General features: G+C 37.6%; 1 protein-coding gene across 1 annotated transcript in view; it reads right to left on the bottom strand.

Moving 5' to 3' along the window:
* RAB8B (RAB8B, member RAS oncogene family) overlaps window positions 1–17480 on the bottom strand; it is a 32785-nt gene extending 15305 nt beyond the window's left edge. The window contains exons 1-2 of the mRNA XM_008589671.1: window positions 17471–17480; window positions 3494–3554 (exon numbers count right to left, since the gene is read on the bottom strand). Coding sequence (XP_008587893.1) covers window positions 3494–3554; window positions 17471–17480 — 71 coding nt within the window. The remainder of the gene's footprint in view (window positions 1–3493; window positions 3555–17470) is intronic.
* Between the last annotated feature and the right edge of the window lie 257 nt (window positions 17481–17737).

Here is a 17737-nt window from a genome sequence, read left to right on the forward strand (position 1 = left end):
TTTGGTCAAATCAATATTCTCAAATTTGCCACTTACAACCAGAACTAATTCATTACCCGTGCTACCAAGACAAACTAAATTATACAATTTAATTGCAGGGGAAAAGGAGGCATTTGTGGAAATGTATTAGAAATCTAATAATTATCAATCCCTAACAAGAGATGAAGGCCTACAGGAAATATAATAAATTAATAACAATAAATACCTTAACATTTATGTACACCTTACAGCCCATCGTGAGGGGTATTACCATCACCCTCATTCTGCCAAAAAGGAAATGGGTTCAGAAGGGCTGTGGTCCCAGCTCTGCCTCTAAACAGTTCTTACCTTTGAATGGGACTCAGACATCTTGGGTCTCAGCTGTTCAGCACAGGGCCAGGCCTCACACCAAAGCCATCTTATTCTGTCATTCTCTCACTGATCAGGATTAGATATACTGGGCACGTGTTTGGGGCACAGGAAACAAATCATGGGGAAAACAGAAGCCAAGCATCCTTGAGCAGACTAACCATATTTCCTTGCTTTGAACACACTACTGATTTAGAATCAGCTTTGCTGTGAGGATGCAAGAGAAATGCAGGTTGTGAAGACTGAATGGAGACTTTTGCTGCTGAGAGTAATGATAAATAGATAGTGGCATATTTTGGCTACTCTATATTAAGCTCTAATTAGCTGATCACCCATAGGCTCCTAGATACAGTCCTTATTGCTATGATCAAGACAGTGTAACACAGAGTCAGAAATTCTCTTTTGAAAATTTTGTTTCATATCTTTAAAATATTTGGCTCCTTGCTAAATACCAGTAGATGAAAAGGGCAGCCTGTGGCAACCTTCACAGTGTTTTCCAATGAATACGTACTGGGAACCACTATATTAGGCCAATACATGAAGCTGATGATATGTTCTAGGAGATCTGGGTAGTCGTCCCAGCTTTATCTCTAACCCAGCCATATGCCCTCAGATGGCCGTAGCCACTCTAAGTCCTAGTTTCCTCCTCTATATAAGAAGGACTGGGGGATTTCAATATAATATTTTAATTCCATCCCAGTTCTGAGATTAAAAGAGGAAAAAGGGCCCAAGGAAAAAGCTCATATTTGTTACTTTACTATTTAGCCCTGTCTCCTTCTTTGTCTATAGTGCTCTGAATTTCTAAGCTTTGTCTATTGCTGTCATCATTACATGTTAGATCAGCAAACATCACCAAAAACATTCCTCAGGGCTCCAAACCTATATGGCTCCATGCAAGGCACGGTAGTGAAAGAAATCAAACAAGCTTCCAGGAGGTTAAAAAAAATCTAGGAACTTCTGAGTTCAAGTAAAAAATATTCAGATTTGCAATCTGAAAGAACCATGTTTATTAACTGTAGTTTGACAAATTCTTCAGGAATTTACTAGCCAGAGATGGGTGATAATGAGATCTTCGCTTTGCATATTGCAATATGAGAGCTGGGAGACGTGCTATGGACTGAACATTTGTGTTCTTCCCAAATTCATATCTCAAAGCCTAATCCTCAAAGTGATGGTATTTGGACGAGGGGCCTTTGGGAGGTAATTAGGTCATGAGGGTAGAGTCCTCATGAATGGGATTAGTGCCCTTATAAGAAGAGACGCGAGGGAGATGATCTCTCTGGGGCCATGTGGGAACACATGTGAAGCAGCTGTCTACAAGACAAGAAGCAGGCCCTCATCAGATACTGGATATGCTGGTGCCTTGATCTTGGACTTCCCAGTCTCCAGAACTGTCAGAAATAAATGTTTATTGTTAAGACACCTAGTCTATGGTATTTTTGTTACAGCAACTGTGACAGTATGATATAGTAAAAGATGTATACTTCTGGTTCTTGGCACACCTCCTAAAATCCTTGGAATCTCCAAAGTGATAAGTTTCTTTTTGTATGCGAATGAGATGACTAGTGGCTGAGGTTCCTGGATAGTCTCAGGATGAGAGGGCTGGTTGCCAGGAGAACCAACCAAGTGATTAGAGGGTTGAAACTTTCAGTCTCACCGGGCTGAAGGATGAGTTGATCACCACTGGCCCATGATATAATCAATAATGCCTATGTAATGAAGCTTCCATAAAAACCCAAAAGGACTGGGTTTGGAGAGCTTCCACACAGCTGAGCATATGGAGATGCCTGGAGGGTAGTGCACCTGGAGAAGGCATGGAAGTTCCGTGCCCGTTCCCACATGCCTTGCTCTGTGCATCTCTTCCATCTGGCTGTTAATCTGTATCCTTTGTAATATCCTTTATAAGAAATTGGTAATGGGCCGGCCCGGTGGCGCACTGGATAGTGCGCTGCTTGGGAAGCGCGGCAGCGCTCCCGTCCGAGGGTTCGGATCCCACATACAGACCGGCTCCCGCTCACTGGCTGAGCGAGGCGCGGGTGCAACACCGAGGCTTGCGATCCCGTTGCCGGTCCCCGGTCCGGTACGGGGGCAACACTGAGGGTTGCGATCCGTTGCCGGACACGGAAAAAAAAGACAAAAGACAAAAAAAAAAAAAAGAAATTGGTAAACATACGTAAAGTTTTTCCTGAGTTCTGTAAGCCTCTATAGCAAATTAATTGAAACTGAGGAGGATACGATGGGAACCCTGATTTAGAGCTAGTTGGTCAGAAGTATTGGTGACAACCTACTACTTGTGATTGGCATCTGAAGAGGGGGCGGACTGGTGGGACTGAGCTCTCCCCTGTGGGATCTGATGGTATCTCCATGTAGATAGTGTCAAACTTAAGTTACAAAATGGGATGCCCAGTTGGTGTCTGCTGGAGAATTGCTGGCTGTATGGGGACAACCCCCACTACATCTGGTGTCAGAAGTGTTATGCTGACTGTGTAAAAGAAGAAAAAATGTCTTTATATCTTATAGAGCAGCCTGAATTGATTAAGACATTACTTTCTCCTCCTTATTTCCCAGTCCAATAGTCCTCATTTTTCTATTTAATGAGAAGAAATATGCAAATAAATTATAAAATATCAGAGATGGAGAGAAACTCCAATGTCATCAATCCAACCAACTTACAAATGAGTAAAAGCAGACCCTGGGAGAAGGGAAGCAACTGTCCCAAAGTGCTCAATTTAGAGGCATCATGGCTAGAACCCAGGTTCCAGGTAGGAACCCTGCGCTTCCTGTTCAGGTTCCTATCAATTGACCATTTTGCCTTATTTGATTTCACAGCTGCAACAACTGTGATCAAGAAGTTATTTACATTCTTTAGGATTTAGTTTCCTCCCCTAAAAGAGTAGAATTTTGCAAGAATGAGCTCTCGGTTCTCTTTTGGCTTCCTCACCTTCCCACTCTTGGTGGAGGTAGCTTTGAAAGATGCTCAATACTTAGCCATTTCCCCTTGATTCTGATAAAGAAAAGATGTTTTAGCTATCACAAGTTGCCTCTAAACTCATCACAATTCACATTTTAATTCTCACTTCCAATGCCTGATTAAAGTAGAAACTGTGTGTACACACAATTTTTTTTTGTTGTTGTTTTTACTTACCATATCTGAAGCTTAATTTTCTTTCCATCTAGTTCTATCGTTCTGATTTTAAAATCAATTCCTGTCAGAAAAACAAAGAAAGTTATGCTAAGTTTCTTCAAATATAATCCAAGTCTTATTAGGAAGAAGACAAAGATTTCTATTGAAAAAAAGCTCTCCAACGCACTGGAAAATGTGAGCACAGGGAGGGTGTGAATGGTATGTTTCCTCTGAATACAGGCTGAAGAAAGGAATGCTAATTACTCTGCAAAGAATTCCCACACATGTTAAATGCAACGTATTATATGCCTCATTATTTTGACACAAATGGATTGAATCCTGCAAAGTTACGTAATTTAGATAGACTGACAACATGCCGTATATAAACAATGCTTCCTACCCCTCACCCCTCCATCCTTCCCTAAAGAAGACTGTGGGACCTCTTTAAAATATCTTTCTCCATCTCCTTCCATTTGTTTCTTCAGAACCTACAACTAAGAAAAAGAAAAAGAAGAAAACCCCCCACCTATTTCATGGCAGAGAAGGAAAAACCTGCATGTCTATCTTATACAGTTAGCAAGTATTTTATATACATTTTAATAAATGTTCCCCACAGATTACTGGCTAGAGCTGAAAGAGCTAGAATGGGTTTTAACCCTGGCTGCACTTTAGAATTAATTACCTGGAGAACTTTAAAAAATACTCATCACTAGGCCTGCTCCCTTCCCAAAATTCTGAGTTTCTGACTTAATTGGTCAAGGGTGGGACCTGGGCAGTAGTTACTTTAAAAGCTCCTTCCCCAAGTGATTCTAACCTGATATCAAAGTTAAGCACTCAGCATGGCCTGTCAGGTAGCATGTGAGTCATCTGGGGCTCTGGCACTTCAAAATTCAACTTCATTCATTTCCTCTACTATGGTAGCTCAAAATGTTTATAAGAGTTGTGAACTCTGATAGTTACTTTTGTTTACACTGCTGTCAAGAGCCAATAGACAAGTGCTGTAGAACACAATCAAATTTCACATGGAAAAAAAAGCAAGCAGGGACCTCATATAGGTGACATTTTTAGAAAGTAAGAATTTCACTAAAAATGAAAAAGAAATCATTTATATTATTATCAAAAAGCACTGAACTGGGAAATCAAAAGATCTAGATTGTAAGAGTAGGTTCAGTCATTAACAACTTCTGGACAGGATGCTTAACTGCTCTGCACCTCTATACCCTCATCCATAAAAAAGGTTGAGAGGATCTAATTAGATGAATTAGATAATGTGTGTGAACACACTTTGGGAACTCTAAAATTCCATATAAACCTAAGAGATTACACATTCAGATTCTATTATCTTATAGCTCTTGTCACTTCATGCATGGATTATTTGTAATAGCTTCCCAGGATGCTGTGCCAACATCTCTCCCTGGTCTAATTCCCCTTCATATCGCTGCTAGAATAACTTTCAACAATCCCTGTGGCAATGTCACTGCACTATTTAAGAAGCTGTGGATCCAGCCTCTTCAGCTTGGTGATACAGCCTTTTCCACCACATGCACATTCTCCTGACACTGCAAGCCTCAGAGCTTCTCCAACTTAGGTCTCGTGTTTCTCAGTGGGCTCCACACTTCCTCTCTTCTGCTCCTGCATGGCTACCACCCACTCTGCAGCCATCTCTGAGGATGCCACTCCACCCATGAACTTCTCTCCCTTCCTCTTTCTTCAGCTTTCCACTCAGCCGTGTCCATCCCTACCTCAAGGCCTGGCTTTTGCACAATGATTTAATCCTGTCTTATTGGGTTGCATTAATATATTGCTCTGTAATTGCTCTCAACTCAAGCAAGAGCTCCATCCTCTTTTTGCTTGGTAGGTTGCGCACAGAAACATGTATATAGAAGATATTAAACTGAAGGTAAACTACTCATATATTTAAGTGAAGGTGAAATACTGTTAAATAAAATTATGGGAAGTCATTGGTTCTGGATTGAGCTCCTGCACTAGGTCCAAACTGACTAGCTAAAACCAAAATGGAGTCACTCCCATGCTAAATACCTCATAAGCAAACTGAAACTTTAAGGAAGTAGAAAGAGCCCAAAACAGACTGGTTTCTCCTTAAAACAGGAGATTCCAGTCTACCTGAGTCAGCATAGTAAGGAAGTCTCCTCTGCTTTAACCCTTACAAAAAAGTGACCTGAAGTAACCTGTTCACCAATTAGCTTTTTTTCTATTGTTCTGTTTCCTTGTTCCCACCATACAAAACCCACTGTTCTGCTGTTGCCCAGTGGGAGCTCTCATTCTATTTTGTAGAATGGAGGCTGCCCCAATGTATAAATGGCAAATAAAAGCCAGTTAGAGCTATAACTGAATGTGCTGTAATTTTGTATTTTGAAGTGTGAAGATGGCTTTAAAAAAAAGCTTAGAAGTTCAGTTTTCCTAGTATGCTACAACAGTTAGGATGCTAAGACACCTTATTCCAATAAGAAAATGAAAATACTTACATTACAATTTGCTTGACAATAATATCAGTAGGAATATATAGTGGATTAACAGTCACTTTAAAATTTAAAGAAAATGTTACTTCCTGAGGCTACTCCAGGGATTAAAAGAATAATTAGCTGTAAAATGATAATATAATTATATCAACTCGGATGTTTTCAGCAGCAAATAACAGAAACCCCAAATCAAACTAGCTTAAGGTAATTTGTTGACTCATATAACAAGCCCCATGGTGAGCTAGAGCTTAGGGACGGCTTAATCTAGTAGTTCTGGCTCATTTTCTGCACCTGCCTTGGATCTGCCCTTCTGGGAGTTATCAATTTCATCCTCTGACTGATAATACTTCCGACCACAACACCAATACCAAGAAGAAGAGATCATCTTCCTGTGCCTCTCTCTTTAAAGTGGAAAAATATTTCCCCAAAGCCTCTGACGACTCTTTCTTCATGTCTCATTTCTGAACTTATAACCGTGAGAATAACATGTTCCAGGAGGCTAAGACTGAGTTCCTGAGCCAATCACGGCTGTGGGGAGTTATCAAGATTGGATTAATTTGAAGCCATCCCTAAATTTAGATTCATCAAGGCCAGTCCCTGGAGCTGGGTCATTCCCCCAATCCCACAGAGCTGCTAAAAATAGTAGACAGAGCGGATCAACCAATCAATCAATCATAATACTCTCTTCAATAATACTTAAATCTACCAGTTAACAAAAATTTATATTTATAGTTTTATGAAATGGGCAAATCATAACAGCTACCATTATTACCCTGACATGAATATCATTACATTTAGTGATAAACTATAGAACTTTTCTAAGGGTAGTTTCATCTAGTGTTCAGCCAAGAATCAGAAAATAGGAAGGAAAAAGCAAAACAATGAACAACCCAAGTAGCTGCCATGACATCTCCATGCTTACACTGTGATCGTCACTGCGAGGAGAGTCCCCCATCCCACAATTTCAAACACCTGGCTTATCCCCTGGCCCCAGATGATTAGAGACTGAAAAGGAGAAGGCTGTCAAACCAACAGCAGCAAGAACCACAGCTCATACTGACAGCAAGGAAGCAACTTAACTTTTTTTTTTTAATTTAAAAGAACTACACAATCTCCAAAAACATAGTTTTTGAAGAGCATTGCATGTAGGGTCCAAAAGCCCTCTAGATTTCAATAGCCTTTCAGAGAGCATCATTTTTCGGCAGTACATAATACAGTAATTCATGTTCAAAATGACAATCCTGAATCATCCCGACTCATGAGCAATCCACGACCCACCAGGCTAAATGCAGCCTGCCCACCTGGCAACACAACCCAACTAAGTTCAGGTGACAAGATTCCAAAGTTGCTGCCATGTCGCTCAAATATGCCCCAGCACTAATTTTTTGATGGCTTTAAAGCAGTCCCTGTTTCCTCATTAATATTTATCTACTCAATAAAATAGTAAATCTAAATTTTAAGAAAACATTCTCAGGGAACTCAAAGCCATTTTCACTTTGAATTTAAATACACACACACTCTCAAATAGATTTTTAATTCTTTTCTGAATTGATTCTTATGCTAAACGGTTGACTAAAACTGATATACAATATATTATACATTATAAGGAAGCAGAGAAACAAGTATGAAAGAGAAGCATAGAATTATAGACCTGGGAAGTACCCTAGAAATCGTTTAGTCCTGCCTTTTCTTTGTGGCTAAGAAAACTGAGGCCCAGAGAGATGATGCAGCAATTTACCCAAATTCACAAAGACCAATGCAAAAAGGGGTTAAAATCAAATTTTGGTATTTAAACATCAAGCCTTCCCAAAGAGACATGTACAAGAACATCCATGTCTCAATGGGGAAGGCTTCTTTTTAAGGGTCAAAGTAAAACAATGGTAACAACTGAAATGTCCACTAGTAGGAGAAAACCTTGGTATACAAGGGAATGAAGACTCTGGAGCAGTGAACAAGAGCCGCGTGTATCAACATGGATGAATCTAAAAAAAAACAATGTTAAGTGAAAAGAACAAGTTGCAGATATATACAGTTAAACCACTTCTGCAAAATGTAAGAAAAATGTCCAAACAACAGTATGCACCATTCATATATACATCAATGGGTAATTGAGGTGTAAAACATGCACAAGGATGATTAACAAAAAATTAAGGATAACTGTTATCTCTGCAAAGAAATGGAAAATGAGGGATTCACAGGATACTTTGTCTCGATAATTTATTATTTCTAAAATTGAGGGCTGGCCAGTTAGCTCAGTTGGTTAGAGAGTGATGTTATAACATCAAGGTCAAGGGTTCAGATTCCATACTGACCAGCTGCCCCCCCCTCAAAAAAAAAAATTTCAGGGAAATATTAATTGTGACTTACAGTATTATCCTTTCCCCTGCTTTTTTTTTTTTGTCTTTTGTCTTTTTCCATGTCCGGCAACGGAACGCAACCCTCAGTGTTGCCCCCGTACCGGACCAGGGACCAGCTACGGGATCGCATATATGCCTTAAATTTTTCAAAGTTTTTTAAAAAGCAAATATTAGTTATCTAGAAAACTGACATATAGAAGAAAGCACACATTTACTAATGATACTAGGAAAATCAAACCAAATTTTAGAGATAAAAGGCACCTTAGAAGATTTAGTCAGGGGGAAAGCAGGCACTACCACCCTTGTTCATAAAGAGGGCCTATGAGTCCCAGGTGACCAGGTATACCTCAGAGGAAATGGCAAAGTGGTACTTGAGGTCTCTGCATCGTCCAGGCAACCCACAGGACACAAGAACTGGCAGATACCTGGCTATAAGGCACTAGTGAGAGATACGGAGTGAGCACTTACCCAGAGCACTACTGTGGCATAGTTGGAGGCAGCTAGAGGGAGTGGCTTGGTCAACAGAACAGAGAAGGAAACTTTGAACTTGGCCCAACCCATAGTTAACAGATGTAACAGGGAAAAGGAGCTTGGAATGAGCAGTATTGGGCCACCTTCAATTCCAGAAATTAGACATAATTTAACATGGAGAAGGAACAGATTGACAAAACTTTTACAGTAAAGTCAAATTAGTCAACAGATGTTAATAACATAACCTTTTCTGTTTCAAGAGAATAGGAGGTTGACCCTGGGTTTGTGAATGGGTGAAAGGATATGGAGTATGGGAAACAGTACTTTTCCCGGCCTTGGGAACTCTCTGGTTAGGGCCAGCCAGTTCTCCTGACATTCAGTATAAGCTGTGACTTGATGCATTTTGCCCTGTGGGTGCTGCAGCTTAGAACACACACAGCTCTCTCTTCTAATCTTGGGCACTAACTTGGTGCTTGGCCCAGGAAGATCTGGGGTAAAGAAATAGCAGGGGCCTTCAGCTGAGGTTTTCTACACCTGGTTCCCACTGAAGTTCTTTTAAAAATCCAATTTAGCTGTAGATATGAGAACCATGAAAAAAATTCAGATTTCTGGGGTCATTCAGTCTTTCAATGAATGACAACAAAAGATTTCAATGCTGGGTTTATTCACATTGCTGCACATTTTTCTACAGTGGTTATCTATTCCCTTTGACCCACTTTAAGAAGCAGAAGTTTAACACTGCTTTCACAATTAAAAAGAAAAATGTACTTTGTTTCAAAAGTACACTTGGAAACATCTGTGATCCCAGGCGATATATCTCCATATGGGTTATGTGGTTTCTCTATTTACATTTCAGAGACCTTCCAGAAACAGAAAAAACAGTTTCCCAAATATTGAAATCTACTTTAAAGAAATGTGACATTCACTTCCTTACTCAAGATTTTTATTATTAACAATGAAGAGACAGTACAGACGGATCTTGCCAGTTTTGAAATTTTCTCTGGCATCCATATATTGCTCATGCTTTTTCTGTGAATTTAAACATGGAGATTAATGAAATTTTAGAGTAGCTGACTTTAGGATAATTAGTTGAAATATCTAATTAGAAAAATGGATTACTGAAATAGGAAAAAATGAGTCATAGACTTAAGCTTTGAAATATTTTTTTTCCAAAATAAAGAACTTGGAGAAAATGTGTAAAAGGAGAAATAAAATTAAGAATGTTACTTAGATTGAGAGAGGGGCCGCAACCAGGCAAGCGACAGAGCACGTCCAGGACCCTGAGGCAGGGTCCATGAGCCACCCCGCCCCTGCCCGCAGGCAAGCAACAGAGCACCACTGGGGTCCTGAGGCAGAACATCTTAAATGCAAGAACATCTTAAATGCATTTATTAGCCACGTGTGTTTCTTTGGGGTGTGTAACTTGTCTGCTCATGTCCTTCACCAAATTTCTAAGATTTTTCTAATTCATTTTTAAGAGTTCTTTATGCATTAAGGATGTTAACCTTGTGTGTTAAGTTTCTTCCTTATCAATTCAATTTGTGATGTTTTCCTTCATTTGTACATTGGGAAAATAACTTTCTATCTAAACTTTAAATAATAAAAAAAAAAAGTTCAAGGCATTATTCTTTTGCAAATAAACATATGTTATAAAGCTATTTTCACCACATATCAGTTTTGATGCATATATTTTGAGCTATTTAATTTTTTGAATATTTATATTAAAATTTACAATCTGTTTTCTTATTTGAAAATAAGAAAGTCTAAAGTTTAGAAGGAAAAACACACTAAAAGTAAGTATAGAAGACATTTTAACAACAGTGTGAAATGATCACTGGCAGCCAAAGATGTTTATGTTAATTTTGTTAATCCAACAGATGAAAAGCGGGATTTTTTAAAAAAGGTGGACTAACAAGTAGTCTGCAAATATAACTTGTCCTTTGGCAAGACCTTTGATATACTAAGAAGATGGACTAGAACTTCTCATATTTCTTTGGTTCTTCTATTCCATGCATAAGAAGTGGTCAATTAAAACCCATTTATGGTATAAATCAACAGTCACACACTTACCACTTCCTGCTGAAAAAACTGCATGGCTTCACATTGTTTCAGAATATTCTACTTGTTACTGAATTAAATCCAGTTCTTGGCATTCTTCATGTGACAGCTGTACCCATAAAATCTAACCATACCAACAAAAGATAACTAACTCATAACTAATTCTAGAAATTAGGAAGAATTTACTAATTTTTCTCTGAGCCATAAACATGCATGACCGACACAAAAATAGTGCAGTTAAGAATAGATTTAAGTAATGGCTATATTTGAGAGTCTCAAAAGAGCTTTCATCTATAAGATAAAAATACAATGGTCTAATCCTTAAAATGTCTTTAAGAAATAAAAGGGCAAAATAAATAATTATGTATCAAATGATAATAACTACTAAAGTATAACTATGGTTAAATCACAAATAAAAGGTTTTTAATTGCTAGAACTACCAAATTTCAAGAAAGACAGAAATAGCAAAGTGTAATAACACAGACACAACAACTCAGAAAAAGTATGCACAAATACCTAGAAAACACTGAGAATTTTAAATCTGATTAAGGAGCCAGCAGAGATTACCCAGCATTCAGCTCACCACTTGAGAATGGCCAAATGAATGCATGACAAGTCTCTTTTGCAAATCTTGCACTTTGAAAAGGAAATGTGTTTTAAATATTACTCAATCTGGAAGTAGCAATGAGCTTGATGATGCCAAAATGTGGATTTTAGAAATTTTCAATGAACAGATGTTTTACCTTCAATAAAATTTCTTTCCATAAAGGGTCTAATTTGTGAACTAACCTTTCTTGAAGAATAAAAGTTCAGAATGCCTCTGAGATTTCCATTCCTGTCCCTATTATTAATTCAAGACTATCTCAAGAACCAAACAAAACAAGTTGTATCTCCTCTGCTCCATCCATTGTTTCCAAGAAAGTGTAACTTTGTGGCAGGAAAACCCCTTTAGTATGAATCACCACCACTTTCCTAAACCTAGAATTTCCTTGTTTGTACTTTGACAACTCAGAGTCAGGTCTGTTTCATTTAAGGGTGAATGGACTACTGTAGTCACTCAAAAATGGAAGATTAAGAAAAAAGCAAATCCCTGATTTTAGGCACTATTGCTATGGGAAAACCATACTGCCAAATCACTGGATATCACTGGAAAAAACTACAACTACAGTCCAATGATGTTGCACCAAAAATGCAGCAAAATTGATCCTTTGGATCTTCCCGAGAATTGACTATCACATTTTCCATTCACTTAGAGGTAAGTGAAAGGTAAAAAGAAAAAAAAAATTATTAAGTAATGGAACTAAGTAATAACACTACATAGTGTAACTAACTAAAAACAAATATCTTTCCCCCCCTCTTTTAGAATGAGTTCTTAAAAGAGGAAAAATAAAAAAGATTATTACCCATGTAATCTACCAGATAGCAAGTAGGGTTAAAACAAACTTTAGCTACAATTTTATTATTTTCCAGAAAAATTCCCAAGCTACTTTGTTTAGAAAGGTCTCAGCTTATATTGGTATAAATACAAAATTGAGTAATTTTCCTCACCCAGTTAATACAAATCAACAATTTTGGGGGGTGGGAGGGATGTTCTATACCAAATTACTGCAAGCAGAAGAGAAGAATCTAAAGTCATACTCCCTCTCCTGCATACCCACCTCCCCCTTTCCATCCTTTTCTCCCACTGACTTTTCTCCAGATGAAAGGAGAGTGATCAGAGATTACAAAATAAAAAAACAGAACTGCAAACTCACAGTGCTCTGAATCTAGTTAGCAAGAGCTTTTCCTTGATCAAAACCAACATCAATGCTACAAAAGTATGGTAAAATTAAGTAGCACTTACAGCTCACTGCAGCCAGTGCAATGGATGGATAATTATAATAAGCTATTGCTAATGGTATGGTTAAAACAAACTGATGGAGTCTATGCAAGTAAAAGGATGAGACAAAAATCAACAAAAATGACACAAACAGCATATAATTTTTCCCAATCAAAAATGAAAAACTACCAATGACTATATCATCCAAATCTATAAGCACAATCCCCTATGATGCAAAAGTTTAAAGTTGACAACACTCTATAAAAACTTCATACACATAGTAAACACTTCCACAAGCTGATTATGCATATCTATATATGTAGCCATTCACCTTAAAATTATTAGGACATTTTTCTAACTTTATGGGGTGTTAAAGGATTCTGTCCTCTACAACATCCTTGGCATAGCTTTTAAAACAGAATATAATGTTACAATTGAGTTGGTAAATCCAAGATCATCTCTAACCTATGTTTTAGATTTAGGGATGCAATCTGGACCAATGAAGGAACTAGAACACATCATATATTCTTTTGTCTCCCCTGCCCCCCACCTAATTGCCACTTTAAGCTTTAAATACACAAAGAATGAGTAATAACTATATTCAAAACATAAAATGAGTGGTTTGTCACTCCCTCCCTTCCCCCCAGTAACTAAGGAAGAGGCCTTGGATACTATAGGAAGAAACTACAGTTTACACCGACTCGTCCACAATCATGGATAGAATGATTTAACCTTGTTTCCCCTACCCACTTTCAAAATGGACATTTTCCCCCAAATCCTGGAGCAGTATGTTAAGGATCACTGAATGTCTATGAGCACACCTGTTTTCCTCAGTCAGATTTTTCAAAGATACAAAATATGCTTTTTAAATAGGTCATCATCAAGCCCAGCTGACAGGCATGTAAGATGCAAAAGATTCATTTGGAAGTCTCTACCCTGACCTTGGCCCCAGAGAGCAGTGGTCCTTATTTCCTACAACAGAATACCTGGGAGTGGGCAACCAAGAGCTATGTCTTCTCTTGGACAAGCACAGACTCACTTCTTTGAAAACAGCTCCCTCCGCCCACCTTATTCCTCAATGCTGAAGCACCCATGAAGGCTATGTGTTTTATTCATCATGAAGAAATATTCTGAAGTTACTAACAGTGATCCTTGATCATTATCAAGAAACTTGGAAAATATTGTTGTTAAACTGTTATAAAAGCAGCAAAATATAAAATGCCCTGTGTCTGCAACTATGTAGAAAATATAAGTAGAAATGGAAAGCAACGTGTAAAACAGTAAAGTAGTTATGTTAGGTAAGTATGTTAATGTAATATGATTTTCAAAATTATAAACTTAATATTTTCTCCTACTCTTACATTGTCTTTGCCTTAAGAGATTCTGAAGAGAATATCACACGTTATGGTTGAAATTGTACTCACCACAACTATAGTTCAAATTCTGGATTAAAGAAGCTTTTGGGGGCTGCCCTTGCAAAATCTTAGCATTGAGTATAATGTTGTTTCTATGGGAAAAAAGCATAAAAAAAGCACACCAAACAACCAATCACATGCTCTATCTGAAAGAGTTGGTTTTAACTGCGGACTGTAATCATTATCTACCAAATAGCCCAGACAAATTTGTTTCTCTTTCCCCAGTCCTGCAGTTACAGTTTATTTGCTGTCACCTGCAAAAGAACTGTGTGGGAAACAAAGAAAGGGATAAAGACGTGCACGTGCTTTCACATGATGCATTTTGTGGCATTTGTAGAAACACACCCAGGAGGTAAGGCATCATCTGCAGATTTCATTTTTCCATGCTATCCCTGTCCCTAATTAATGCAGATAATTCTGAGTTTGCCATACTATAATTTATTAATCATATTCAATTAATCTAATCAGCTGTAAAACGGGAGAGGTCAACAGTGCAAGCTTTAATAAAGTGAGCTCATTGGATTTTAAAATCTGCTCAGCTGAGGAACATGGTGAATTCCCACACAGATAAAGGGAAAAAGGGGCCTTGGTGAATAATTTGCTTTGCATATTTTAAACTCATCTTTTTGCTCATAAGGCCCCATACTACAGGGGGGTTAAAAACAAAACAAAACAAAACAGCAAGTGTACACAGTTTATTTTAAAAGTAAATTTAAAGGTATGCAGGTTGAAGAATTCTGGGTTCTTAGGTATGCAGGAGGTGGATAAGGCCAGAAAGTTGCCATATATACACAGCTGAAAAAAAAAAAAAAACTAAACAAAATTGATTATCATGTTGAAAAATTTACCTCTGTAATTGAAAAGTTGGTGTTTTACTGATCCAAAAGTACTCTGGCAGCACCCTAACAGTAACCCTAAGTTACTAATATAAAAAACAAAAACAGAACTATATCCACTCACATGATCAGTTCACAGACACATTGTAATTTCAAGGCAGCCTGGGGCAGGATTTCCACATCTGGTGGTCACAATTTTAGTGCTCCCAGTTTGACCAGCATAGTCATTAGGTCAGGAAATGCAATGCATACGACAGTGATGCAAAGAAGTTAAGAAACATGAAACACAATGATTGTGTATTTTTAACCCCGAATGTCCTGTCAGCAGAATGAGGAGCATGAAGGAAAATGTCACTGGCCATTTTGGAAACAGAAAAGATCACAACCATTGGACTGCAGTTCTTTGCATGAATTTCTGAAAGTGACAGAAGAAAGCAGAAAAAATGTGTACATTCTGAAAAATTGATATTTAATCTACTTCGGATAAGCAAGGTATGTTTTGAGATTATGATACCGAAGTCAGAGACATGGCATATGTGGCCTCTTCTCAGACTTAACAACCAATTCCTCAGCCTACATGTGAATATAATCCATTTCTCAAATGACAGAACAGAAAATTGACTGAGGCTGCTTCATTTTAGCTACATAACAGATATGGTTAAAGAATGCCTAATCACATATGATAGATACAATAATAAGGTTTAGCTTAATCAAATATGTCACATTTAATGAAAATCAAGTTGAATAATTCAAGAGCAAATTTCAATATTTAATTTGAGAAAGAATTATTGGGCACTTTCATAAGCCTGACACTATGCTAAGCACTGAAGAGTACAAAGATGAAAAGTTATGGGCCTCAAGGAGCTCCTAAGCTAGTAGTCACTAAAATTTCATAATATGAAAATCCTACTCCATACTTGTATCTTTTGTTAAAGAAAACATTGTAAGGTTTGCTCTTCAGGAGCAGGAACTAACAATAGATGATGAACGAACAGTAAACATGATTTCCTAAGATATGAAACTGCCTGCTTTAATTCTATCATTTCCACAAATATATAATTATCTCCCCAAAGGCTGAGAGTAAAGAAGCGGCATTTGTCTATAACAAATGGCAAAGAGGGTAATAGCAATTTTTCATGTTGTTTAGAAACAAATTTGGCTTAAAATTTAAGACAGTAAAATAAAAAAGGTACTCAATATATGAGTATCATCACCTTCATATTCCCTCCTAGCTCTCCAGTAAATAAACTATAGTCCTGGTCAAGTTTGAAATTCTCTCTGAATTCTAAGAGCTTTGATAGATGACTAGCTGAAAATAAAAATTATCAACATTTTTATAAAGAATAGTAATATTAAAAACTCTTAACAGTTTTAAGTTATATTAACAAAGCCTAGGGTGCTCAGCAAACCTCTGTAGCTCAGCTACAGTCTTAAATTCCTGACTCCAAAGTCTTTTGTTTGATAAGCATGATGATACTATATTTATGGTGTTCTTACTATGTATGAGGTATAACCCTAGGAAATAGTATGCATTATCTTCTATTTCACCAATAAAGAACCTGAGGCTCCAAGACGTTAAGTAACTTGTCAAAGATGATAAACTAATAAGTAGCAGAGCTGGGATTTTAACCCATGTCCACCTAGCTCCAACACCTGAGCTCCCTTCATTGGGTTAATGATGAAAATTCTTTGTCTCTAGTGACACTAACAGGAGAATCACCTTTTAGAGTCCGCTCTGGAGGTACATGCTCAGATTATAAAGGATTTGGGAAGAACCAGTTTCCAAGAGAATCCTGAAAGCTAAACCTAACTAGTCATGTCTAGATCACAAAAGGAAAATGGGTCCACTCTTGGTGGGCCTGAAAATTAGGTATTAGTTCTTTGAGACTCTCAGCCTGCTTTGTACAGACAATTTATAAAGAATTTTTATTTCTAGATGAATCTGAAATAGATCTGATTATCCTGGACTCCATCCATGTAGGTCTGTTTTGAGTAAGACTGAATCTCTCCCAAGGTTCAAAATAAGGAATGTTCAGGAGATGGGGCAATAGGCAATTTTCTGCTCATGTCATTGAAATTCACTCCATGTTAGCCTATGTAACAGGGATTGTGACACTTGTGCTGCCCCAGGTAACATGCTCTTGGTTCTATAGTAAAGCTAGAAAGAATAAAAAATTTTGAGATACGTGGGGTATTATTAGTGTGGTATTATTACTATACTTATTGGCCATTTGAAGGATACCTTTTAAATGCACATCAATATCTTTCAACATGAGATGAATACTTTGTACTAGTACAACTTTATCTAATTGTAGGTGCATCTTCCAACTCTGAGTTTATAATGAGAAATAAAATATGTTGGAACAAGTAGAAATGCTCATGAAATTGAATTATAATCAGCTGGTAGACTGTTCTATAACATTATTGAGGCTCCCTGCATCACTTGAATTAAAGCCTGATAGTTTATAATGCATTTCCTTGTTTTGATCATCACAGACAACCCTGAAGATGTAAATATAACTGGAATTATAAGTACCTCCATTCAGAGACTAAATGACTTACCCAAAGCCATAGTGCCGTAAATGACAGGGCTAGGATCCTAACCTGGATCCAGTGATTCCAAATCCAATATTCTTTCTACTACATCACACAGCTTCATTAGGAGACATTGTGTGGGATAATAAAATGGGCTGTTTTATACCTATTTCTGAGGCTTCACTATAGAAAAAACAACAAAAAAGATTTTTTAAAAACACCCTTTTTTGGAACAATGTATCAGTAAGGGTCTAATCAGGAAAAATAAACCATTTCAAGTATTTACAACCAAGG

This window comes from Galeopterus variegatus, unplaced genomic scaffold (genome assembly GCF_000696425.1).
Source record: "Galeopterus variegatus unplaced genomic scaffold, G_variegatus-3.0.2 Scaffold5582, whole genome shotgun sequence".
NCBI lineage: Eukaryota > Metazoa > Chordata > Mammalia > Dermoptera > Cynocephalidae > Galeopterus > Galeopterus variegatus.